At 39.4% G+C, this 25,352-nt stretch overlaps 1 protein-coding gene across 1 annotated transcript; it reads left to right on the plus strand.

Annotated features, from left to right (window-relative positions):
* pdxkb (pyridoxal (pyridoxine, vitamin B6) kinase b) lies at positions 1 to 24,685 on the plus strand. The gene is made up of 11 exons (XM_033647190.2): positions 1 to 573; positions 9,181 to 9,235; positions 15,345 to 15,449; positions 15,940 to 16,023; positions 18,792 to 18,826; positions 19,343 to 19,428; positions 21,155 to 21,200; positions 21,333 to 21,444; positions 21,560 to 21,696; positions 21,940 to 22,006; positions 23,292 to 24,685. The coding sequence occupies exons 1-11, from the start codon at positions 493 to 495 to the stop codon at positions 23,405 to 23,407; spliced, it is 924 nt and encodes a 307-aa protein (XP_033503081.1). The 5' UTR covers positions 1 to 492; the 3' UTR covers positions 23,408 to 24,685.
* The last annotated feature ends 667 nt before the right edge of the window (positions 24,686 to 25,352 follow it).

A 25,352-nucleotide genomic window follows, 5' to 3' on the forward strand; every position in this document is an offset into this window, starting at 1 on the left:
TGTGTGTGTTTTGTCCTTCAGTGTAAAGCACAGCCGCACGCGACCCTCTCTGTTGACTGGTCAGCTCGTCACACACTTTTTTGGATGCTCATTTAGCTTCACAGTAAAGACAGCATTAACGGTCGCTGCTAAACTGATATTTTTATTGTTTGTCCGCGCGTCTGTGTGTGGGACCGCACGCCTCCCCCCCCTCTCTCTCTCTCTCTCTCTCTCTCTCTCTCTCTCTCTCTCTCTCTCTCTCTCTCTCTCTCTCTCCCTTCATCACACACTCACTGCACATCACCCGCTACAACCAACCACCACACGCGCTCACACACACCGCCATCCTGCGTGTGCCACACAGCTGTTAGCTAGCTAGCTAACATTGCTTCTTTCAAACGGGCGGCGTTGTGTTTTACAGTTTAGTTTGTTTCCCGTACTGTTATGTGTAGACGTGACTGTCGTTGAGGTAACGGATTATCTGCATCCCTCCTCGGCTGACCGGGAGCCGCCATGGAGTGCCGTGTTCTGTCCATACAGAGCCATGTAGTCCGGGGATATGTGGGCAACAAGAGCGCCTCTTTCCCATTACAGGTAAATACAATTCACATGCATCCATTATCGGACAGCGGGCGACGGTACACCCGTTATCGGACACGACCCTGTCTGTCAACGCTTGCCCACAAAATTGCACTGCGACTTTCAATCAGCAGTAAACCGACAGATGTAGATACCGTTTTTGTAATGATACACGTTAATTACATCATTCAAAGTTCGTACAGAAATCGGTCAACCGCCTAATCCGTCGCTGGTTGATAATGTGTGCTTAGTTGTATTTCCCTCTTCATTTTATAGTGTAAAAGGCCATAAACGATGGTAGTGCTAAATGTGCTGTGAAAAGCCCAAAATAACAGTATTGTCATTAAGATGTCAAGCAATAAACGTGACGACAAGTGTCGTGCAAATTACCCGAGACAATTTGTTCCCCTCATTTATCCAGCCCTTAAATCGTCTCACTGAAGGATGTGAAAATTGGAAAATATAATGGCAGCATATGTTTTCTTGGTTATTTGGTAAATGAATAAAGGACGCTTTATCTGACGGGAAAATGTGGCACGACCTGTCATTGGGAGGGTGTTCGATAATGGAGCAAGGTGTTTTTATGTTGGGTTTTATCGCCCATTAAGAGAAACCGTACGTGTTGCATGTATTAATGACACATGTCTGACTGTAGAGCACCCTCGATGCTGTTAAACCCAGAGGTGGCAGAGTTGGGTCTGATAATGGACCTCCTGGTGTTAATCAAATGACCCCTACTTGCATGAGTGGTGATAACTGTTATATGAGCAAGCAAGCTTTTGAGTCTCAATTTTCACTCAGCCTGTGGCAGTACACACCAACAAGCCAGTAGCGTTGCAAAATAGCTAGCTAATGATAATCTTAACAGATAGATGGAAATGTGTCCCCAGAACTCGGGTCTGTTAACCAGTCACCACAGTGTTGGTGCCTGAGGTTGCTATCATTTGCTCACAGACAGGCAGTCAGACAGTTGCAATGGCCATGATGTGTATGGGAACACCTAGATGGACACAAATCCAGCCTCCTGCGGTGATAACCTGCAAGTTCCATACTACAGGATGGACAAATAATCAATACAGCCATTTGCTGCTTTAAGTTTTCTGATAGCACAGGGTTCTTCTTTTACCACAGGCGTTAAAAGATATTCTAGTTTCTTAAAGTGGAGCATTTTGCCACATTTGACTGTGTTTCATTACGATAATTGCAATTCACACGTGCATTTTGCTGTTTGTGTGTGTGTGTTACAAAGGCCTTAAGACCACACACTTAAGAGATAACCTCTCAGTTGTAAAGTTCAGTGACACTGAAACTAGTGTATTGATTAGGGGAGTGCTTGTGAAAATAAGGTTGCCTCCTCAGGGGGATGTTTTTCTCTCTGTTTACACAGATAAATTGTGGCCAGTGGCTGTGTTTCAATTTGAATTTGCAGAATCACTAAATCACCTGTATTTGTGAGCAGTAGAACCAGACGATAAACAGAATTTATACATTTACCTAAATAATGAATCTTGTTCAGACCTAAATTTACTCCTATTGCAGTTCTAAATAAATGTCTGCAAATGGCTACAACAATCAGTGACATCATACCGAAAGGAAATACAGGCCTTGAGGAATATAAAATAATAATTATTACAGATATCATGAATCTGAATATTTAATATAGATTTCATACCATCCCGTTTTAGAGTGTATTGTGTATTGGGACACCTCAAACATAGCTCTAAATCACTGCTTATCTTATACATTCTTAAGCAGCAAGTGACTATAGCAAGCACTGATTCTTTACATCTTGTTAATGGTTAATCTCAATAATCGTTAAACTGGCTGACAGCTGAAGTCGTCCACCACAGTAGCCAACAGAAGTTAAGTAAACTGGTTATCATTTTCAGCTTTCAGTTTGTTTTCTTTGGTAATTTACGGTATTATATCAACTACTTTTTATCACATCAGGGTGCCTCTTTAACCATTATCATTTATGTGACTCTCACCCTTAATCAGAGGGTCATCTGAAGAAAAGGGTGGGTAACAGGCATCAGTTAATTAACCTGAATAATACGGTGGACTGTAAAGCACTCGCATCGAGAACCATTGAATACAGATTTTGAGTGGCTCAACATGTGTCTCATTCTTTAGCTTAATAATAGGTGCTAGTGACAACATTAACAGTAGTGATAAAGCTGTCACCTAAAGGCAGCGTTTACTGAGTGCTTTACAAGAAGGCATAACTACTGGAATAAGGAGCCAAAAAAGAGCTAATGCATTCAAAGCAAGTCAATTATTTGGTATATGTGAAAGGACACAAAGGTTATTAACACCTCCCAGCTATGAAAGTGATAGTCATTTCCCTAATGTTGACAGTAGGATGATAACAGTGATTGCTTTGGGTCTATAATTGCTATGATGATGATGAGGCCGATGCTGGTGGTTGTTATAGTTTCATATATTCCACCAGCAGTGGCGTGGCAGTCAGTAGTGATGGTGAGGCTATCAAGGCCTAATGTAGTTCATGTCCCACCATCCTGAAAGACAGTCACTTGTTGTGAGAAGTGCCGAGTCTATTTTTAGCCTGCTGCGCCCCAGGATGTATTTTGTGGTTATCCTAATGGCTGCTGGGCTTTCATGCATGTCACCGGGTTCAGTGCAGCCACTAATGTTTTGCTACTACGGCTGATTAAGGCCTATTTGCACCAGGCTAATGTTAAAATAGAGTTTACCAGTGCAGCTTACTAAAGCCTTAACTACACACTGATGTCAGCCAAGCCTGTCAAGTGTACTGCTTATTCAAAGTAGGTCATAGTTAAGTTCACTGTCAACATTACTGAGTAGGACTAATTGATGCATTTGGCTTTTTAAAGACACTAGCACCCAGTGTTTCTCCCCCAATATGTGTTGATAACCAATTTGCATTTTTGTGAGTATAAGATAACACTTAATTGATGTACAGGGGGAAATTAGTAGTTCAATTTTGCAGCTGTGTCAAGTATCAACTACCAGTCACCAAATATTGATACTAAAACCAGTATGTGCTGGTACAAATATTTTTCAGAATATCTTTAAATATTTGCAATATTTATAGGGTGACATTTACCCTGTTTGATCATGCAGACAGTGTCAATACAGTCTTAAAGAGGAAATTCACCTGCAAGTCATGCATCTATGTTACCTACATTTAAGACCATAAATAGTCTTGAAAAAACATTGTACTATTTAGCTTAACTATCGTGAGTCTTGTTGTGATTGCTTTATGTGCTGTTCCTCGGGTGAGAAATAAAACCAGTCATGCATAATGTCTTTAAGCTGCTTTGAAATTGTTACAAAGATAAAATTGGCCTCTTTTTAAACTTATTTTGCATTAAATGGTCTTATAAATTCTCAAATCTGGGACGAAAAACCCATCAGGCACCATGTTTTAGCTTAAATTAGATGTTAAAGGGAGTAATAATGATGATGTAAATGTGCAGGTGGAGTTAGGTCAGGTCAGAGAGGTACACTTTTGGTTGGTAAGTATAACCTTACAGTGTTTTAACTGTATTTGGCTGGTGATTATTGCATTCAGTTTATGAATGAACCAGCACTAATGCTTGTGGACATAAGACAGTATTTCTAAATGTAAACTAACAAACAGAAAGTCCACAGGTCAGTGACGGAGCTGCTCTCATTACTCAGAGTCACAACCATGAGTCAGTTGGTGTTGAGATTAGGCATAAGATGATGATGATGATGATGATGATGTCGTCAGCAAGCGTGTAGGGCATCCCTCTCTCTGTGCTTACAGGACAGAGAATCTTAGGCCTGTCAGCAGGCAGGAGACGGCGGTGTGAGGAAGCAGGGCCTTGATTGGCTGCCACAGGATTCCTCCTAGTGACGTCACTGAAGATGGAGACAGGCTGCCTTAGAGCTTGACTGGATAGAGTCAGCTCTAACGTAGAAATAAAATTCAGGACAAGTGCTGTCTTCTGGCACCAAATTGGGCATTTTTAGATATATGTATTGAGTTAAATTGAATTAATATTATTTTGAAATAGTTTAATAGTCAGTGTGATTTCCTCCTAAATGTAATTACAACTGGACCCTGGTAAAGAAACGAAGACATTTTATAAAGGTGCGGAAGAGAACAACTGAGCAGGCTGTTGATGTAGAAGTCTTCTTGGTGAGAGACTATAAAAGCTTATTAGCATCATGATAGGTTGTTTATTCTCAAAGGGACAGCTTCAGTGTCCGTGAAAGCAGCATGGATGCAGTGTTTTGCTCAAGGACACTTCAGCCGGTTAGATACCTGCTGACATGGGGCTTTGCTGTTGTTCATGTCAGTACCTTGCTCTCCTTAGAGTTAATCTTTATGTGTAAATGTAAGGAATAGCTGTTATGATCCACACATGGTGGAAAAAATAGCACGTGCCTTGCAACCTATTTACTGTAACTGGCAGCTCATTCAGTTTTAGATAATGATGTTAATACCCGAAACGTCCTTTAGAGGAGACTGAGGCCCTGTGAGGAAATTCTTCATTGTTGGTAGCGAGACCATCCTGTACTCAATGCTCTTCCCACTTAATGTAATTAAAGTTGTTCTTGTGGCTAGAACTGGAATAATTAATTCACTTAATAAACAGATAACTGCCTTAATAATTAATTAATCATTCAAGTTGTTTAGCAAAAATGCTGTCTTTGCTGGTCACATCTTGTTAGATGAAGAATTCAACAAGCTTTTTTTTTTTGCTAGTTTGCATGTGTTACTGCAAAATAGGATCAGATGTAGTAGAACATCTTGGTATTTTTGGCTCACTGCATTCGACATACTATGTATTTGGACACACTAAATGTTTTTCTGGTATAGCCTACTTTATAGTAGTGTGGGTATAAGAACGCACAGGTGATGAATTGTATAAACTTTGGTGACCCCCTGACTTTTCCTCTTGTGCCATTGTTTTGTCAGTTTGTCCAATACTTCAATTTATGATCACCAAGAAGACAAATGACGTTCCCATCAGCCTCAGCTGCACTTTGGTGTGTAATGCTGTTTAGCAAATGTTAGCATGCTAACACGCTATGCTGGAATTTCTGACATTAGCATTTAGCTTGAAGCTTCACTGTTCTTAAGAAAAGCCTCAGCTGCTAGCATGGCTGTCGCCTCTTAGTCTCATTTTTGTTTGTTAGTACAACAAAATGAGTAATTCTGATTTATCATTTTGAGCTGCCGTAGCATGTGACAGGCATTTGATCTAATTTTATATTGTCACTTTACATTCTAAACTTATTGTAGGTTGCAGTACAAATACACCTGAACTTAGTGTGAAACATGTAATGTCCTATATATGAGCTTACATTTGTTTTCCAATGTGCAAATTAACAGTGAAGGTACAGGAGCTAACCCAAAGCTGAGGGACCCTGCCTGCTAAGTCACGATGCAGTAAATATAGTGTTTGTGTTGACTCAGATGTGATCAGCCTGCACTGTGACACGTTAATTAACGGAACTCTTCGTCAGTTGCGAGAGGGCTTCTCCCCTGGGGTTTTATCGAAAGTGTTTTCTCAAAAAAGGCAAAATGTTTATAATTTGGATAATATCTTCTTCTCACCTTCTGACGATGCTTTCCAGTCAGCAGCGTTGTAAACAGTCTTTCTGTGTCACTGACTTGAGGCTTATGAATAGAGCAAGAAAGGATGTGACCTAAATAACATATTCTTAGCCCCTTTTACATCAGTATGCCATAAATACACAGTTTTACATCAACAGTCATGTCGCGTCCTGTTAAAGCAAAGGAACATGTTGTAATTGACAGGTTGCTCCTATGTTAAAGGGTCCTGTATCTAACAGTCAAACATTTTTATTCAAGGCTCTGGAACAGCGAATAAAAACAAATTCTTAAGGCTATAGGCTAGCATCAACACCTCAAAATTAATTTTAAATTCAACTGCAAGTCAGTGTTGAGGTAGTTGAAGACTTTGTGGATAATGAGACTATTTTTTTTAAGTGGTATTTACGTTTATTTAAAGTTGTGTTGTTATGAGCTGCAAGTTCATTAGGTAGACAAGTGAGTACAATCAGATACAACAATACCGCAATAATTTCTACCTTCACAAGAATATAATGTTCAGTTGAATCTGATTCAGAGATGGTAATTTGATTTTGTGGTAATTTTTGTGCTGTTGAGTTGTATCTTGCTGAACATATTTCTAATGTTTCCTCATGAATGTCAATTTATAATAGTGCTGTGCAATAGAAAAATATGCCATAGCCGATAACGCTCAGTGTTGCAGTAACGATATTACTTGTGATAACTAAACATACATAAAAGTGTACTTGCCTGCTAAAATACAATAATCTGGTTGACAAATTAAAAAAAAAGAAAGGAAATTATTTCTAACATTCTTTTATTGGCATGGCACCAATAAAAAAATAAGATAGTTACATTTTATTTTTATTTTTTTATTTATTTAACCTTTATTTAACCAGGAAGATCCCATTGAGAAAGGTCTAGTGTGTAAGATTTAGAGGGATTTAGTGGCATCTAGCGGTGAGGATTGCAGATTGCAATCAGCTGAAACTTCTCCTGGTTAGAATTCCTTCAGTGTTCATTGTTCAGAAGTTTTTTAGCAGGAGCCGAATTAGCCTCAGAGGTCTCTTCCACTCCAAAACAGTCGGACCCGGTGATTAATTACCAGCCTAGCACCTGCTAATGTGTGCTCATCTTCTTTGTCTGATAACTTGAACTTGACACTCAAAAGGTTTTTACTGGGAGCTGAATTATTTGCAGAGGTATCTTCCTCGTCATTAAACAAATAGACCTGGTTATTGAAAACAGTAAAAAACACTGAATAGAGCAAATTTACATGAGAAAAATCTGTATTGTTCCTGTGCCCTCATGCGGGGGGAACTATGGTGGTGACACAAAAACGCGAATGGCCCCGTCTGGAGCCAGTGTCAATGAGGACCTGTTTACTTTATAGACATAGATGGCTCAATGTGAGGTAACAAAAACACTACGATTCTTATTTTCAGGTGATTTCGAACTAAAGAAAACATACTGATTATACTATATTCCATTTCTGCCAATATATCCTCCTAAATACTACACTGAACCTGTGAAGTGCAATTTTCTACTGATACTGTCTTTCATCACAAACTCAAGAAACCCTTAGTGGAATATTACAGTCTTTCATGATGTTTTTATCGCACAATCTGACATTGCAACGACAATAAGAAAACAACAAAAAACCCAAAAGATATATTGTACAGCCTATAACATGTTATAATAAAATACAGCCATTAAATTTACCTTAATGGGGCCCTGAACTGCATCGTCCCATATTCGACCTTCAACTCTGACCTTCAGAATCAACACCTTGATAAAAATGAAAACAAAAATGTAACGTATATGAAGGTAGGATTTACTGCAGGCTAGTAGTTGTAGCTCAGTGTAGCCAATAAAATCAAGGGGGGAACTTGTACATAGCACATGAAACAAATACTTTTCCTTTCCCATCTTCTCAACTGAAGTTTTCTTGAGCACAGAGCCACAGGGTTGCTGGGCTTCTTGCAAATATGTGATTTTCCCTTTGGATGTCAATGGAAAATCACAAAGGTTAGAATAAGAAATGTTTCACCATTCACACCTCTGTATGTCCACCAGGAGTGTACCCTCACAGTTCTGTCTTTTTAAATATGGTATTTTCATCAGTAATGCAGTCATATTCTGCATTACTGACACCACTGAGAGCTTTGCACGTTTCCTAAATGTCTCTCACTGACGACACAAATACACTTTTCAGAAAACATATGCTGCACTTGAGAAAGTTTTCATCAGGCAGACAGCAGTAGCTGGAGCGTTGACAAGCTCACGGTCAAAGGGGGTGACTCACTGCCTCTCCCCTCTGAAAGCAGATTCTTGTATCTCAAAGTTGCAGTCAGTTGAAAAGAACAAAGAACTCATTCACTCAGCCGCTTCCTGCTTCAGCCCAATTAAATAGTCATTCAGATAACAATTGATGGCGCATGTGGATGGGTCATGTGTCTTTCTCGCTCTCTGGTAATTAAAAAAAATCTGTTAAGAAAGACAGAGAGAGGAAACGACACCAAGAGTTGGTTGATGTAGCTGTTGCTGTAGTGTTTGTCAGCTCATTGTTCTGCAGCTTCACTGTTTTGGTTCACTCTCACCACTCTCAAAGTGTTGCTGTGACTAGCTGGTGAACATAGTGGAGCTTGTAGCAGCTAAAGGGACAGATATTTCCCTCAGGAGTTGGTGGAGCCCAAAAACAGAGCTGAAAGAGAGTTAATATCAAACTGAGATTCATCAGGCATGCAGAAACATGACTCCAGATTAATGCAGGTGATGCATGTGTTCAAAGGCAAGTGTGTGCTATTTAATTTAAAAGGGGGTGTGTCAGTGTTGTGTTTGTGCCGCCCATAAGTAGCCAAAACATCAGTTATCGTAGGTTTAATGACCAAACATATGAGACATTGATGTAAATTTTGCTCAGCAAGAACTACAGTATCAGATACCCTTTGCATACTGGTATACTGCCTAAAAGACAGTTGAGCTATAAAATTTATAGCAAGTGTAGCTGTTACTCCTAATCTCTCCTGACACCTAATCTGTTTCCTCTCTCTGTCGTATGTTTCCAGGTTTTAGGATTTGAGGTGGACTCCATCAACTCTGTCCAGTTCTCCAACCATACAGGTAAAACTCATGAAATAGCATATTTTTTGTGGGGTTGTGGAGTGTGTGCTATGTTTTGGTTAGTGTGTGGGTGTGTATGACTCAGTCAGAGCCCCTGGTGTTGTGATGAGGTTTTAGCGAGTGTTAGAGAGACGGTTGTCGCTGTGTTGAGAGCAGAGGAGCCAACAACTGAGTGAGTCAAGTTTTTGGGGGAGGTCAGTGACTTCACTGGCTGACACCAGAGCAGCTCTCAAACAGCTGCAGGGGGCAAACTCCATTCATATTTTAAACTGGCTTTCTCTCTTGGTCTTGGGACGTCTGGTGAGTTCATTTTGTTGAAGCAGATGTCGAAGATCAGTAAACTCATCATGAGTCTGTGAAAACAGTTGCATAAAGTCTTCTGTGGCTCTGGAGGCACTTACTAAAGTCTTGGGCTTAGGTTGGAGGCAACAAATTTATAACACAGAGGAAAGGATGTGGGCACTTCCATTACCAGACAGGGAGAATCTAATAATAGATGAAAGGCTGAGTTGCTTGTTTCTGCTTCACTAATTTAGATCTTTTGTCTGTTTCTCACAAGTTGTTTAACTTTATGAAAGTCCAATTTTAAATCCCTAAAGTACCCCTTTAACTCAGAAATGAGTAGAACAAATGTGCATCATCCTCTGTTGTTCTGCTTTCTAGCACTGCTTGACAGCATGTTCCTTTAACACCACTTTCTGCCTCAGTAAATGTGTGTTTACTTCACAAATATGTCTCACAGAAGGATCTTCTGCTTGTGTTTATTGTTGATTATTGTGAAAATGTGGTGTCAACAAGACCTACACCATTAAAATGTGTTGCTTTTTACAGAGATGTGTTAATCGCCCAATAAGTTTGTTGGAGTTCGAGTAATTTTTTAAGGGAAAAAAAAAGTAAAAAAAAAATTGCAGATTCCAGCCTCTTCAATATTAATATTTTTCTTTACTCCTCTATGACAGTATACTGAATACATTTGGGTTGTAGACAAAACAAGATCAGGATGTCATCTTGGGCTTTGGGAAACACTGATCAACATTTTTCACCATTTTCTGACATTTTATAGACCAAACAACTAACTGATTAATGAAGAAAATAATTCACTAATTAATTGACAACCAATAAAATCATTAGTTGCAATTCTAGTTATCATATTGCCACAGAAAAGCCTGGGCAAATGTTGTGTAGATATTAAGAATATTTAAATGATTTATTTACTGTACACAGCACACAAAATCCATGATTACAAAATGCTTTGGGGAAAAAAAGGCAAGGATACAAGGTTTAAACCTTTAAAAAGGCATACTTGTAACAGTAATAGCCAGATTTTAAATACTTGGACTGATGATGCATCCTGTTACTGATTGGCTCAGACGATGTGTCCGCAGCATCCCTTGGTGTCACATTTACTCGCAATATTTTGATCTAATTTCCAGTCTCATGAATGAGTAATCTGTGCTGTGACTTTCCCCTGTCTTGCACTGATGGATGTTCTCGGCTCATGTTATTCATTCAAACTGAACTTGAAGAATGAATCAGCTGTGAAAACAAACGCATCTGCCCAGCTGTTGCTTGTTGCTTCACAGTGGATAGTAATATACACAGAATCAGTACATTATGACAAAATTATCTGTTTATTTGATGCCATCACAACTGCACTACCCTGTTTTATTTTTTATTTTTGGCTGGATTTAGAGATACCATACCCAGTTGCCTGCTACCGGCATTAAGACAAATACTGACAAAAGTGAAATGCACCTTTTCCTTTTCTTAAATATTTTATTAAACCTCAAAGACAGTTCGTTGTTTATGTTTGTGAATACCAAATTTGACAGTTTACTATGTAGAAAAACAGTAGAATAATTGTAACTGGGTCTGGCACATAAGTTTAACCCATGTGAGGCATCCCAACCTCTTGTAAACACAGTATTTAATTAGTAATGCCACTGGCTGCTCTGTTTTTGTATATTTTTTCCACAGTATTGTGTAGTACAGAGTGGATGACCTTCAACCCCCCTCATGTCACGGTTGTCTAGTTTTTCATCATATAGTTTGAGAATACAAGCAATCATAACTCTATATAATTACTCCTTACTCGGTTGCGTTCAGTTTCAAGCTGGAAAAGGTCAGCAAGCTGTTTAACATCTTACTGATAATAGAGTTTAGTTTCTACACTCGTGAGCAGGCTTTGGAACCAGCCAGGTAAGACAATGGTTTTGTTATTTTATTGTAGTTGAGATGGATCATGTTGGGTTTAAAGTAATCTGTTGTGACGTCGCAGACAAAGGGTTAGCTATAATTGTAGGTGTACTGTAGGATAAGTGTTGTTGTGTGGGCGAGCGTAGGACTCGTCTGAAGAGGCATCAGACGCAGAGACGGATGAAATGCTGTGATTTACATTCGAGCTGTTTGGAAGTGTTGAAATGTGGAATCAGACAAAAATTTATGATGACCAGGTTTCTCTACAGACATCATTGATCAGTCGAAAAGCCCATCAGTAACAGAGAGTAGTTTATTCAGGATCATCCCAGGACTTCTTTGGAAACTAAAAAAATCGAACATATAAATAGTAAAACAGGTTAGGCTATAAGTGAGGTCTTTAAGGTCCTTGGTAAATGGGACATGTTTCGACAAACTGTCTCAATTGTATGTTTTATGCTTTGAGCACCACAAGTGAAGTACTACTTATCTCATTTGGAAGGCAGCAGAGCCTCAGAAATCTATGTGGGCTTTCTATTTTGTTACTTACTGGGGTTTTTTGTTTGGTGATTAAGTTGCCGTTTGCTGAAGGTTGCAACAGAATTCTCTGTGAGGACAAGATCTGCTTTATTTGTAGGTGATTTATGTCCCAACGTTTATGAAGGTTTGGCTTTGTATGTTGTCAGATAAGGGCGGTTGAGAAAGTGGAGGATTTGTTTTGTAAGAGGCTCATTGGCTTTTCCCAAGATTTTCTGAAGAATATTAATTTTCGATGGTTTTGAAGTCAGTGGTTCTCCAAAATAAAGTTTAGGGACAGTTTGGCATTTGTTTTTTTTCCCTACCGCATCTTGAAACTTAATATAAAAAACAGCCCTGCTTTGGTTGGTCCTTCAAAAGCCTTAAAATGTCTTAAATTCACTTTTATGAATATGAGGCCTTAGAAGTCAGTAGCCTTAAGTTTGAACCTTAAGTTTTATTTTGTGAGATCTTAATTGCTGCAAACATTATCTAATCTTCATCCATCTTTTAAATTCTTTTTGTCAAAATTAGTCTTTTGCGTGATAGTCCACATTTCTGATTCGACAAATCTTTAAACCTCCTACAGGACCTAATACTCTACTGTTGATAAAATGTTGATTCACAGAAATCATATTCCTGCATATAATACACCTCTGCATAGGACATATCTTCGACTTACCTTACTGCAGTGCTTGAATAAGAAAACGATGATTTGTCCAAAAATCTTTTTACAATAGCCTGGAACAGGCAAACCAAACACTGGCACTAGATTTCTAGGGACATTGTGTTTTTTCGTTTTCACATCGGCCACCATAACTACAAGCCCCTCTGCAATGGGAAAAAAATTATTTCTTTAAATGAAACTGCTTTACAGTTTATAAAATCACCTGGTCCATTTGTTTTGGAGAGGAGGAGACCTCTGCGGATAATTCAGCCCCCAGTAAAAAACTTCCTGAACAATGGAAACTCAAGGATTACTAATTGGGGGAAGTTTCATCTGGTTGCAATCTGCAATCCTCACCGCTAAATGCCACAAAATCCCCCTAAATCCTACACACTGTCCCTTTAAGTGTCTGATACCCGCAGACACCCTTTTAAGGGCATGCTGTTTTTGTCACTGGAGAGATGATGAAATACAATCCAGGAGTTTAAAGACTTTTTTTTTGTTTAAAGGTTACAAAACATTGTACAGAATTATATGATATTAAGCAGAACTTAACAAGTCAAGAACACTTTATCTTGCTGTCATCATGATCTCTAAGTTAACTGTAAAACCACAGCTGTCACAAACTAAACCACCAGGAATGTGTGGCCAGATGGCATTGGATTGTGTTGCAGCAAAAGATGAGCACTGACATGAATTAGGGGGCTTTGTACTCTCTCACAGCTCACTTGTCTGACTAAACACAGCCTAAACGGGACTTCTGTAAGCTCTACGCTCAATCTAAGACCAATTAGACTAAGAATGACGTTTGTCATCATAGGTTTCATGGTTACTTTTGTTATGGCCCCATGTAGAGCAGACGGTGATACAGCTGAGGACGATGTCAAGATTCCTCAGTTAGAAACAATCCTGTCCTCTGCAGTGTAAATCGTGTTTCTTTCAGTGACCTTAACATAAAAATGCCCGAGACTGTGGTGCTTGTTTAATCAGATCTTGTGTATTGGAATCCAGCATTTGCAATTTCTTTGAGGAGAGTATGTAATTTGGTGTGACATATTGAAGACGACATGTTCATCTCAGAGGAAGAGAGAGGAGGCTGGTGAGAGGGACACAGAAGGTTAATAGAGAGAAAGAGAGACAGGACATTTCTGAATGAGAGATTCAGACAGCGGGTGATGGAGAGAAAGATGGAGGGAGTAGGAGAGAGAGCGACAGGACGCAGCAGTAAACAGCAGCAGGCGTTGTGAATTGCGACAGCAGCGAATGATGACGACAGAAGCAGCTCTTATCTGTAGGCCTGCCTTCATTCTCTCTCTCTCATATACACACACACACACACACACACACACACAGCACTTTGACTGCTCATCTCTCTTTCTTAGCCCCTTTGGCTTTCTCCCGGCTTGTTGCTTAGCAACCAGAACCCCCCACCACCACCACGTGACCTGGCTGTGACTCACCTGGAGCTGCGACATCATCAGCCTGCAGCAAACATGTCATACGCAGGCAGACGTGCACTAACGCAAGCTCACATTAGCATTCTCGTCACATTCGTGTGCAACTATAACGGTACATGCAGCACTTAGCACACATGCAGATATGCAAATACACACACACACACACACACTTAATACACTCCTCAACACACAATGTAGGTACTTTGGTTATTCGAGGGGTCTGTGGCCCCGTCCTCCGCCAGCCTCCCAGGCTGACCAGATAGTGTGACTGCAGGCTGCACTAATACCTAATGCACACTAATGTGTGTGTGTACTTCTTGAGAATCACATGCCTTATTTCCTTTTGTCTGTGCCATAGTGCATGGCAAAAGTCACATGGACTAATAAGATGTTTTTGAGTCATGCTGGTAGAAAAGAGTCATAACTCCAGTTTCTGTAACTTTATCCGAAACAAAGGACCATTTTGGTGTTTGGATTGAATGTTTTTGCACTAATTTACTTTTGTACCACTGAGAAACATCTGTGGAAAAGCCAAATATACAAATCAATCTAGATCCTTTTTAATTAAGTAAAAAAAAAAAAAAAAGTAGCAATACAACAAAATAAAAATACTATTTTTCACGGAGTTGTGTTTAAGTTATGTTTAAATTGAGTGTTACTCATCAAAACACATTATGCTTGAGCTTTATCAAATATGTTAAATGCATTTTCCTCCCCATAAAGAAGTTTTTAAATAGTAATTTAAATCCTGCATTGTTTACATCCACGTTTACAAGCTTGTAGTCTTGTCTTTCTTGGCGTATCGCGGCATGTTACCACCACCTGTAGATCACTGGATTAGTGTGAAACTATTGGCAGGAATGTGCATCGCATCGCAAGACAAACAAAACAGGGCCCCATTCATAGAAAAACAGCTCCATAGTGCTACTAGAGGTCAAAAACTATCACCTCATATATAAGCTGTTGTCTTGTAGGTAAATATTAATCTTCCCTCAGAGGACAACCAACATGTTCAGACATTTCTGTTATTTAATGCACCAACTGAAATGACAGTGTCCTACTCTGCCAAGACAAACAGAATATAACCGGATAGTATAAGATTGAATGTTTTATCATGATGCTGGAGCACAAGGGTTATGATGTGTGCGTCAGCATCCATAGGGGTTGTTAATGTGCACATACACAGTGTGTGTGTCTGTCTGTGTTCATGTGCCACTAGAAAGGTGTAGAGTCAGCAGTTTGGCAAACACAGTAACTCCTCTCCTCTCTGCAGGTTATTCTCATTGGAAAGGCCAGGTGTTGACAGCTGACGAGCTCCACGTTCTTTACGAGGGAATCAAACTGAACAACGTACATCAGTATGACTATGTTTTAACAGGTGAATGCCCTACTTTTATTTTTCACTTATATACTGCTGTAATTGGAGTACTAAACTTAGTTTTGCTGTTAGATTTGCATCTTGAATTGTGAAGAAAACTTTTTCTTGCATGCCTTCATGTTAAATGGAGAATCCAAAAAACATTCTTCATGATTTGAAGTAAACAGGGTTCACACGTAACAGCAGCAAAACTGTATAAAAACATCTGTTTACAAACTCTCACTACATATGCAGTATAATCCAAGTCTCATTCATCCAGTCTTATGCTCAGTGCTTCCCAAACACATACATTTTCGCCAAAACTTTACAGTATGAAACACTTCGGCCCTATGAGTAGCAAAGGTCTAATTTCATTAAATAACATGCATTAATGTTCCCTCATGACTCCTTAGACATCTCTACATCTTGCTTAACTGACAATTTAATGTTATGTAATCCTCACAAAGTACAAAAGTTTTAAAAATAATGACCACTGTAATGTCATATTCAGGGTATACCAGAGACACATCCTTCCTGGAGATGGTAGTGGACATTGTTCAGGAGCTAAAGAGGGCCAACCCCAACCTGGTGTATGGTAAGTAACCACATGGTTTCATTTATTTTATTCTAGAAATCTGTTTTCCAATAAAGGCACAGCCAAAATAGCACTTACAAGTCACACATAATATAAGTAGGACATGAATTATTATTTGTCTGAAGACAGAGTTTAGTTTGAGAGCTGTAAGTTACGGCCTTTAATGTGCTGTACTGTTGCACAAGAAATAAATGCATCATCTGTTGTTTATTCCTCCCACCTTGAGCTAACTTCAGGGTAATGCTACCTAAAGGTTAATTGATGCAGTTTGGCTAATGTGCAGCTTTTGTTGCATCAGTGGAGCTATGACACATCTGCTTGTACAGTGGGGATCTACTTGCAGAGTCTAAAAGCTTTCTAACAATATTGTACAGTAGTGTCGAGCATTAGCAGCAATTTGTTGAGCGTAATGTTCAGCAAATGTGTTTTTTCCTCAGGTCACTGCTATAAATGTTGTGTACTTATGCTTCTCAGTACTTTTAAGGGTTGCATGACTTGCCAGTAACAAAGGTTTCAATACTTAAAGTGATGTTTTTGACCAACAACCCAGATTCAGTTTTTAAGCTCCATTTAATCATCTGGCTCATTCGCTGCTAGATGCTCCATCATGTTCACCAATTACTAACTGTGCCTGTTTGGTGTTTGGCAGGTAGCATGTGGTGGCTTTTTTTAGAGTTTTTGGATGAAAAGAGCTGCCTGCTGCAGCTGGGTTGATGAAAGTAGATTTTGCTATGAGCTAAAAGAGGCTGAAAATCTATAGATCTGCCTAGCTGGGTTATAAATCTCTGTGGGTTTGTTCCTTAGAGTGACCTCTTTCACAAAACTTAAAATCATTCGATCCATTGTTGTCATAAAAATAAGAATTAGTGGAGCTTTAATATAAAACGACTCTCATTCAGCAACTTAGGCCCATGATGAAACACAAGATTATGTGGGACAATGAAACAAAATCCCCTAACAGGATCAAATTAACAGTTAATATTATAAACTTTAAAGTGATAATCCAGCAAATTTACTCATTAGTTTTACACATGAGAAGTCTTTATGTAGCTTAACGTTAATCTCAGAGAAGATCCACTTCACACTGTGGACAACTCTCAGGATGCCTCTCTCTTTCTCTATCTAGCCAGGAGGATTTTCATCTCATGTTGCACAAATCAGTTTCACTCAAATCAAGCAGCTTGGCCTGCAGACACTGTTTTAGTGGATATGGTGAAGACCTACTGCCACTGGTCAAAATAATAAGCAACCAGAGGGTGACATGCATAATGTCTTTGTATTGACGTAGTAGCATTACTTTTTGTTGTGGAGAGAAAATGCTGTGTTAAATTACACTTTTTCATGTTCTTACATTGTTATACGCTGTTGTTTGTGATGTTACATACATTGCAAGACGCAGTTACCTTTTTGTTGGTCCTGCTTGCCCTGATCTGGTTTTACATTCATAATGGAGAGAGCGACAGGATAGCACTGATAGGAGAAGGGAACAGGAGTTTTCTAGTCAAGGAAGAGTAAGAAGCTCACACTCTGAACATGTCTGTGGGCACAACAGAGTGGAAATTACAGAGGAATCCGTTGTCAGTGAAATGAGATCAGACATTAACTGTTTGCAAAACAAGTATCATACAGTACCTGTCAAGTACTATGGCACCGGATGCATAACCCTTAGAGGGAATACCTTGTTTGAGTCTATCCATACTTTTTTAGAAAAATCCTGCGTAATATAACTTTAGTTTTTGATCAAGTGTTTCCTGACTTAAGCCATATTTTTTGCATTTAAAAGAAAGGATGCCACACAGTTGTGATAAGACACTAATGAACACATACATTTGAGAAGATCGTTACTGTGGAAAGGTTGTTGTAGAAAAGTATAGGAAAACTATAATTCCTGAATCTAAGGTGTTGTGTTGGCACTGATGCTGAAATATTTTTAGATATATCTGGCTGCAGCTAGGGAGACAGCTTTTGCTGTAAAAAGTAGCATCTCTTCCATTTTTTCTGTATGATGCTGGAGTTTGTCTAGATAGAGACGTTTTTTGCCTTTGATTCTGAAGGACTGGACCTTGTGTTTCTGCTATCTTTATTTAAAACTGCTCTAATCAATAGTTGTATATTAAGAAGAGAGCAATTGACTGTAGGGTGCAGGAGGTGTCACTTGTAGTAAACCCACAGAGAATTATCACTGACTCACCTGCAACTTGTATGATTTGGTTTACTCTCAACACTCTCAGTCTTGTTTTTGCAAAAAAAGCTCTGGTAAACTCACTACCCACCTACCCATCAACACAAAGAAGGCAAAGTTAACGGCTAGCTAGTGCACAAGCAAAAAAATATGGAGGGTGAACTTTAAACTTTGATTTTGTTAAGGATATGACTCAAAATATGTGCTTATGTTGCTCCAGGTCTTTTCAATTGTAAATTAGCAAGTGTTTGCCAATCAATGCCTAAACGTCTTTGTTGCCACCCTCAAGATAGATTCTCCATTTTTATCTACACCACAGCTCAGGGTGTAATAACACATAACTCATCAGTGTGTTGGTCATTTACTATACAGGACCTTTGAGACGTCTTTTTTAAAGAGAATGTAGACTTTAAAAATGAATTATGTTTTTTCTGTCAGCCTCTCTGCATGCTGGCTTGGATGTGTTTACATCTCCAAATCCAGTTTCATGCCTCCTATCACTGCAGTATTTATGTAATGTGGTGATGGAGCCTTGTAGATCTGTGTTGGTTGTCTGGCTCTGAATGTGTTTTTGCCATTTTTCCAGTATGTGACCCCGTCCTTGGTGATCATGGATCTATGGTGAGATTAGTGGCAATTTTATGCTCTCTGTCTTGTATGTGCATGTGTTTGTTTGTGTGTGTTAAAGTCTGTTGTTGTTAGAGAGATGTTTAACAAGGGTTCTTGTGCCTTTAATGTGCGTGGGAGGGTTTTAGTGCTCATATTTGTGTTTGTTTTTATCTCTATATATATGGTGTGTGCGTGTGTGTGTTTCATTGTGTTAGTGTTTTGGGGGAGGGTGTTACAAGGCTCATTTCTCAGTGACAGATGGATTATTGTGATCTGACAGAACTACATATACACAGTGACTCACTCTGCGTCTGTGTGTGTGTGTGTGTGTGTGTGTGTTACATTGTGCAGATGTGCATTTTCTGGGATTAAGATCATACTCTGTCACTTCATGCTCATAATTTAAAACCTTGAAAACAAAGATCAGAGAATAAACTTAGTCTTTTCGTAAATGTGTGTTCCTTTAGAGCACTATTTGTGTATTTTCATTGTGTTATGTGACTCTAACCTGTGTGTCTCGCTTCGCAGTACGTTCCTCAGAATCTTTACCCAGTCTATAAGAACAAGGTGGTTCCTGTTGCTGACATTATTACACCCAACCAGTTTGAGGCTGAGTGAGTACAAGTGTCTTTTTTTTAGTGTTTGCAGATTTGTGTGGATATAAATCCAGTGACTCTAGCTTGATATGTCTGTAATGGTCTTCCATTTCAAGATAAACTTACTTACTTAGTTTAAATCACCTACACCTCTGTGAGTAACTGTGAGTAGCAGAGCATTAGCAACACCATCTTTATGTAATGCCACTCATGCATGTTATCTAATACCTTCATTTTGTGGTTCCAGACATTTGGGAAAGAATTAACCGAAAATACAGCTAACTATAGCTCCCTTCTTTTCTGTTTTCCCCTTTTAAACGACGTAGCTTGAAAGGTAGATTGTTTTCACTACTGTGGGAATATATCTCACATAGCCATGTTTAAGATATTTGTTCAAAGTTAAGATACTATTTTATCTATGGCTTCAAATTTACAGGATTCCCAAGGTTATGGAAAGTCTGGATTAGGCATAGAATTTCTAAATCTTGTTTTCCAGGCCTGGAAAAGTCATGGTATTAGTACAATCCTTGAAGGTTTTGGAAAAATCATTGAATTGTGGAAGTAATTCAGTAATCTACAGTAATCTCCAATGGATTACCATCCATTTAACATAGTGTGACAACACAGTTGTTGGCACGGGCTCACCAATATTGGATGATAGAAGATTGGAAAAACATTGCCTGGTCTGCTGAGTCTCGGTTTCTGCTGCAACATTCAGATGGTAGGGTCAGAATTTGGCCTGAACAACATGAAAGCATGGATCCATCCTGCCTTGTATCAACAGTTCAGGCTGCTGCTGGTGGTGTAATGGTGTGGGGGAGATTTTTTTAGTACCAACTGAGTATAAGTTAAACACCACAGCCTACCTGAGTATTGTTGCTGACCGTGTCCATCCCTTTATGACCACAGTGTACCCATCTTCTGATGGCTACTTCCAGCAGGGTTACACACTATTTCACAAAGTACAAATCATCTCAAACTGGTGACTGGCCAATAGAGCACGTTTGGGATGTGGTGGAACGGGAGATTAATATCATGGATGTGCAGCTGAGAAATCTGCAGCAACTGTGTGATGCTATCATGTCGATATAGCCCAGAAATTCAGAGGAATGTTTCCAGCACCTTGTTGAATCTATGCCACGAAGAATTAAAGCAGTTCTACGACAAAATGGTATCCAACCCACATCAAGCACGGCGTACCTAATAAAGTGGCCAGGTATCTTTAGGATCTTAACGAAAATTTTAAATAAAGGTGGATTTCAGTGTCTCTAGTATGAATTATTTAGATACCAGTATCCATTGTTAAGTTTTAGATCACACTATAGTGATGGAGAAACAGTCAGATATAAGAAGCTTTCCATATTTTTCTTTGCTTGCACTGACTAAATGGCTGCATTTAATGAAGAACAGTAACATTATGTCAGAGTATAAGAGATAACTGTGTCTTGTCTCAGTTATTTCTTCAGCTTCACAGTCAAGGTACTCCATCTAGTGGTGTTTTTATATGCCTGCAGAATAAGATTGAAGGTTTTTCGGTATACTAGAGGCTCACCTGACTGTGGATTTTGCCCTTTGTAGCACTTTTGTGTTCTGATAACCAGTATGAGTGGAATTAGGTGTCTTGTTTCAAGGCTTTAATAAAGAGACATCTTTTGGCCTTTGAGTGTCTATGTTTTTTTGTTAATAACTTCATTTTCAGTGTTTCTGTTAGAGTGCTGCAACATTGTGTTTGCTTGTGTTTCAGATTATTGACAGGGAAAAACATCAGCACAGAGAAAGATGCCGTAGAGGTAACAGATCCTTCACTATATAATCCTTCTTTTCTTTCTGTACATTACTTTGTTAAAAGAATAACCCATTATCATGTTTACATTGTTTGACTTTTCTTATCTCACGGTTTGTATCTCACTCATTGACTGTAGGTTATGGACCTTCTCCATGCTATGGGCCCAGATACAGTGGTCATCACCTCCTCTGATTTGCCCCCCAGACTGGGAGACCGCTTCCTCGTGTCGTTGGGCAGCCAGCGCCATGGTATGTGACATTTGTGAATTACTGTGCATATGAGTTGTTTGAATATATATATTTTTGAGACTTGCCAACTAAAAATAACCCTCCAACATTTTGTGTTGTTTGCTATGTCGTTCAGTTCGTCCCGATGGCAGCAGGACGACGCAGAGAGTTCGAATAGAAGTTCCCAAAGTGGATGCTGTCTTTGTAGGAACTGGGGATTTGTTTGCTGCTATGCTGCTAGCGTGGACACACCACTATCCTAATGACCTAAAGGTACAAAAATGCCAGGGTTCGAATTATACTGTGGTAATGCAACAGCAGATAAAATTGCAGATGACAGGGCTTATGATTTTGATTTAATTTGATGTATATGTTTGTCTTGATCCATATATGTATGTCTTATATCATTCTCTAGAGCATTAAAAATGCTAATGGTTTCTGACCTAAAGAGAAGGACATGCATACTTTACAAGTAAAAAAAACATAATCATTATTTTCACTCTCTCTCTTTCTCAGACGGCCTGTGAGAAGACGTTTTCAGTGATGCACCATGTCATCCAGAGGACCATTTCGTATGCTCACGGTAAGAGAGGCAGGGCTTTTTATCAACCCCTAAGTCTTTGACTTGGCTCAAATCTATCAAATCTATGCTGTTTTTTCATCAACCAAGATTAACAAGGAGAGCTAGAATCAAATTTCTGTTGCATTTTTATTATGCATTTGATGCCAAATGTTTACATCAGCAAAATAGATTTGTAGGAGGTTAATGAAAAATAAAGAATGGACAGATAAAATCACAAATATACAGGAACATTGTGGGTTTTTGCGATGGCTTTGATAATAAGGATATTGGTTCAATGCTTAAAACCAATATGCTCCCATATGATCAAATGTTACAATCCACACAGACTCTGTGACACACGCATGTAATGTGTTTTATTTAACACTTCTTGTGAACGTTTTAAGTATATCTACCACAAATGATCAAGGACTCCTGTTTCTCTGAGTGCTTCCAGTCTAACCGTCACACTTTTATTTCCTCTGCCTGCCATGGTGGCGGAGGCATCAATAAATCAGTAAATTAAGAAGGACTTTTCATCCTGTACACTCCTCCATGGAGCCTCCTTGAAATCTATTTTTGTCCAGTACATTTCTGATATCATTCAGCCTAATTGCATTTACGTTTATGTAACACTGACGTTTCCCCGTCACACACTATCTCTGGGTCTCTGCCGTAATCAATGTGATATTTAAAAATAGCAGGTTTGTGCAACGAGTCCTTGTCTGGACCAATCAAGGGACTGCAGTGTTTCTTGTTCTACCTTTTAGTATCAAATCAGTTTGTACCTCAACAGAGGGGTGATGAAAAACAGGATGGAACAGAGCGGTTTTATTGGTATCATCCACAACTTTTGACAACGTAAATGCAAATGTAAACATTCTAATGTGTAATGAACTAAACTGCATGGTGGAAACTAGGTTTATCAGAACAGTTTTTTACATGTCAACCTGCACCACCTATAAAAAGGAAAGCAAAGGACTTATTGGGAAAAAAGAAAAACTACGGCTGTAGCTATCATTCCAGGTGGCACAAATGTCAAAATCAAAGCAGCCTGTAGAAGGTTATCTGCAGGTTTTAACTGCTGCTGCAGGTTCTTTTATGAACTATGAGTTGTATCGGTTTGGCCTGCAGCTCTCAGGATGATAACTGGCTCAGCCTGGTTTGGGGTGCTTTGCATCAGTTGCACAGTGTGTCCAAACTGTTTTTTACATTAAAACATTTCATAACGTAGCCTTACAATTAATGTTAATCCATATTTGTGTTTCCATATGCCCACCCCCTACCTACCTACCCCTTTCTCTCTCAGAGTTAGCAGGTCCTGGTCGGAGGCCCAGTCCGCCCCAGCTGGAGCTGAGGATGGTTCAAAGTAAAGCTGACATAGAAGACCCTGCTATAGTTACGGAGGCCACAGTCATATCCTAACATTACCGACCCATAAGACTCATACTAACCTTGTCCTCCTCACCCATGAATCTCTCAAATCCAGTATCTCGCTAAATCTCTCATCACTGTAAACCTTGACTGTCATTTCCAAACTTCAACACCTCATTATCCAGACTCCTTAAAACCCTTAGTATTGTAACCCCTGTAGTCCTTTGACCCTGAACTCTTTACCCCTTTAAGTCCCCAGTGTCCTAAACCCTTAACCTGTAACTCCCACACCCTTTTACCCAAACCCTGTTTTGGAACTAGAGCCATAGATAGACAGAAAGTTTGGTCAGGTTGGACTGTGGCAGCCTGTGGCTGTTTCTTCTCTAACGGGGTATGTGAGTGGACTGCACGGCTGCTTTTTAGAAAGCTGTAGGATTAAAGTGTTTATAAGCACAACTCATAACATGCCATATAAAGGACATACTCGTAATACTAACAGCCAAAATATGAGGGTAATAAGGTTTATTGGAAAACCATGCAAAACCCAATCAAGGTTCAGTCTACAGCGCGATAGAGTTTTGCTGTTAAAGTCAGATTTGGATAAAGGTGATGTCATATTTTTTATAGCAAAGGTAGGTTTTTTTGTCATTCGAGTAATACTAATTAGTCAAGCTCTTGTCAGTTCTTTGTGGTGTTCTCTAACTCTTTAGTGGGGAGTGTTGAAAAGCAGTTTTTTGCTTCCCTCTGGTTGGAAGTTTCTCTGGTTTTAAGTCTGCTTTACTTCTGTGTGGTGTGGTCAGAAGTGCTCTGTTGCACTGTTGTAACCACGCCCAGCAGTGATGTCACTGCGTACTGACGCACCCTTGAGTACACTACACATCAGAGAAATTAAAACACTTATGTCTGATTCAGATTACACAATATCAATTCAGTTATAGCGTGATCTGGCTGTTGTAGGATGTCTGCTCGGATCGGGAACAACAATGAGCGTCAGCTGAATTGATCCCAGCTGCTGAACGTTCTCCAAAACACTGCCTCTAAATTATTAAATACAACCTTGCCTACTTTATTGCTCTATTACTGCCACACCACTTAACTTTTATTTTGACAGAGTTGCACTCTAGCTGTGGTCCTCCACACCAGTTGCCAAGTAGCAGGATTGCAGCACTAACATTGGTGTTACTGTAAGACTATAATGATCAAACTCTATTTATCTATGGCTCTGCCCACCACTAGTTTGACCCCTACCCCGTCTTACAGCAGTGATGTAATGGTGACCAAGTCTAACCCCATGAGACCCCTTGAAAATATAACAAAGAAAAAAAAAACGCACAATGTATAGTTGATGTATAGATGTTGTACTATAACTGTATTGGACCATCTGTATGATATCTTCTATCTGATCTGTCTATTGGACCATTGTGTTGATGCTACTGTACTATAGACCACACGCACTACAATATCACCCAAACCAGAGACATTTGGGCTGGTTCTGGCACTCCTGGGGGCTCCAGCGGCTCCAGTCATTGTCACTTGTTAGTAATAGGTAACTGTCTAATAGTCATAGTATATAGTTGAACCTCCTTCATCTCAACATAAAGAAAAATTGACAACTGGAGCTGTCTGAGCCGTCCCTGGCCGGTTTTACTTGTGCTAGACCAATCAAAAAATTTGGCTACCTCAGTGCCAGAACCAACCCACATCATTGCCGGGCGGTTCCCGGCCCAGCTCTGGCCCAGAACCCTATATCTGAGAGTTGTGCCACTGAATTTACTGGAGGCCTCGATAAGTTGTAAAAGGAGACCCTCCTCATTGAAGCAGGAGACTCCGCCCTCCTCCACGTCCAATAGCAGCTCTGTTAGTTTTAGAAAACATCTTTTTGGTTCACTTCACTCTCCACTGTGATTCAGCAGAAGATTTTAATATGATGCCAAGAGTTTAATGTTTATATTTTAAATATAAGATTGGAGATGTGCAGCAGTCTGGGTAAACTAAT

The sequence above is a fragment of the Epinephelus lanceolatus genome, chromosome 17, assembly GCF_041903045.1.
Source record: "Epinephelus lanceolatus isolate andai-2023 chromosome 17, ASM4190304v1, whole genome shotgun sequence".
Classification (NCBI taxonomy): Eukaryota; Metazoa; Chordata; class Actinopteri; order Perciformes; family Serranidae; genus Epinephelus; species Epinephelus lanceolatus.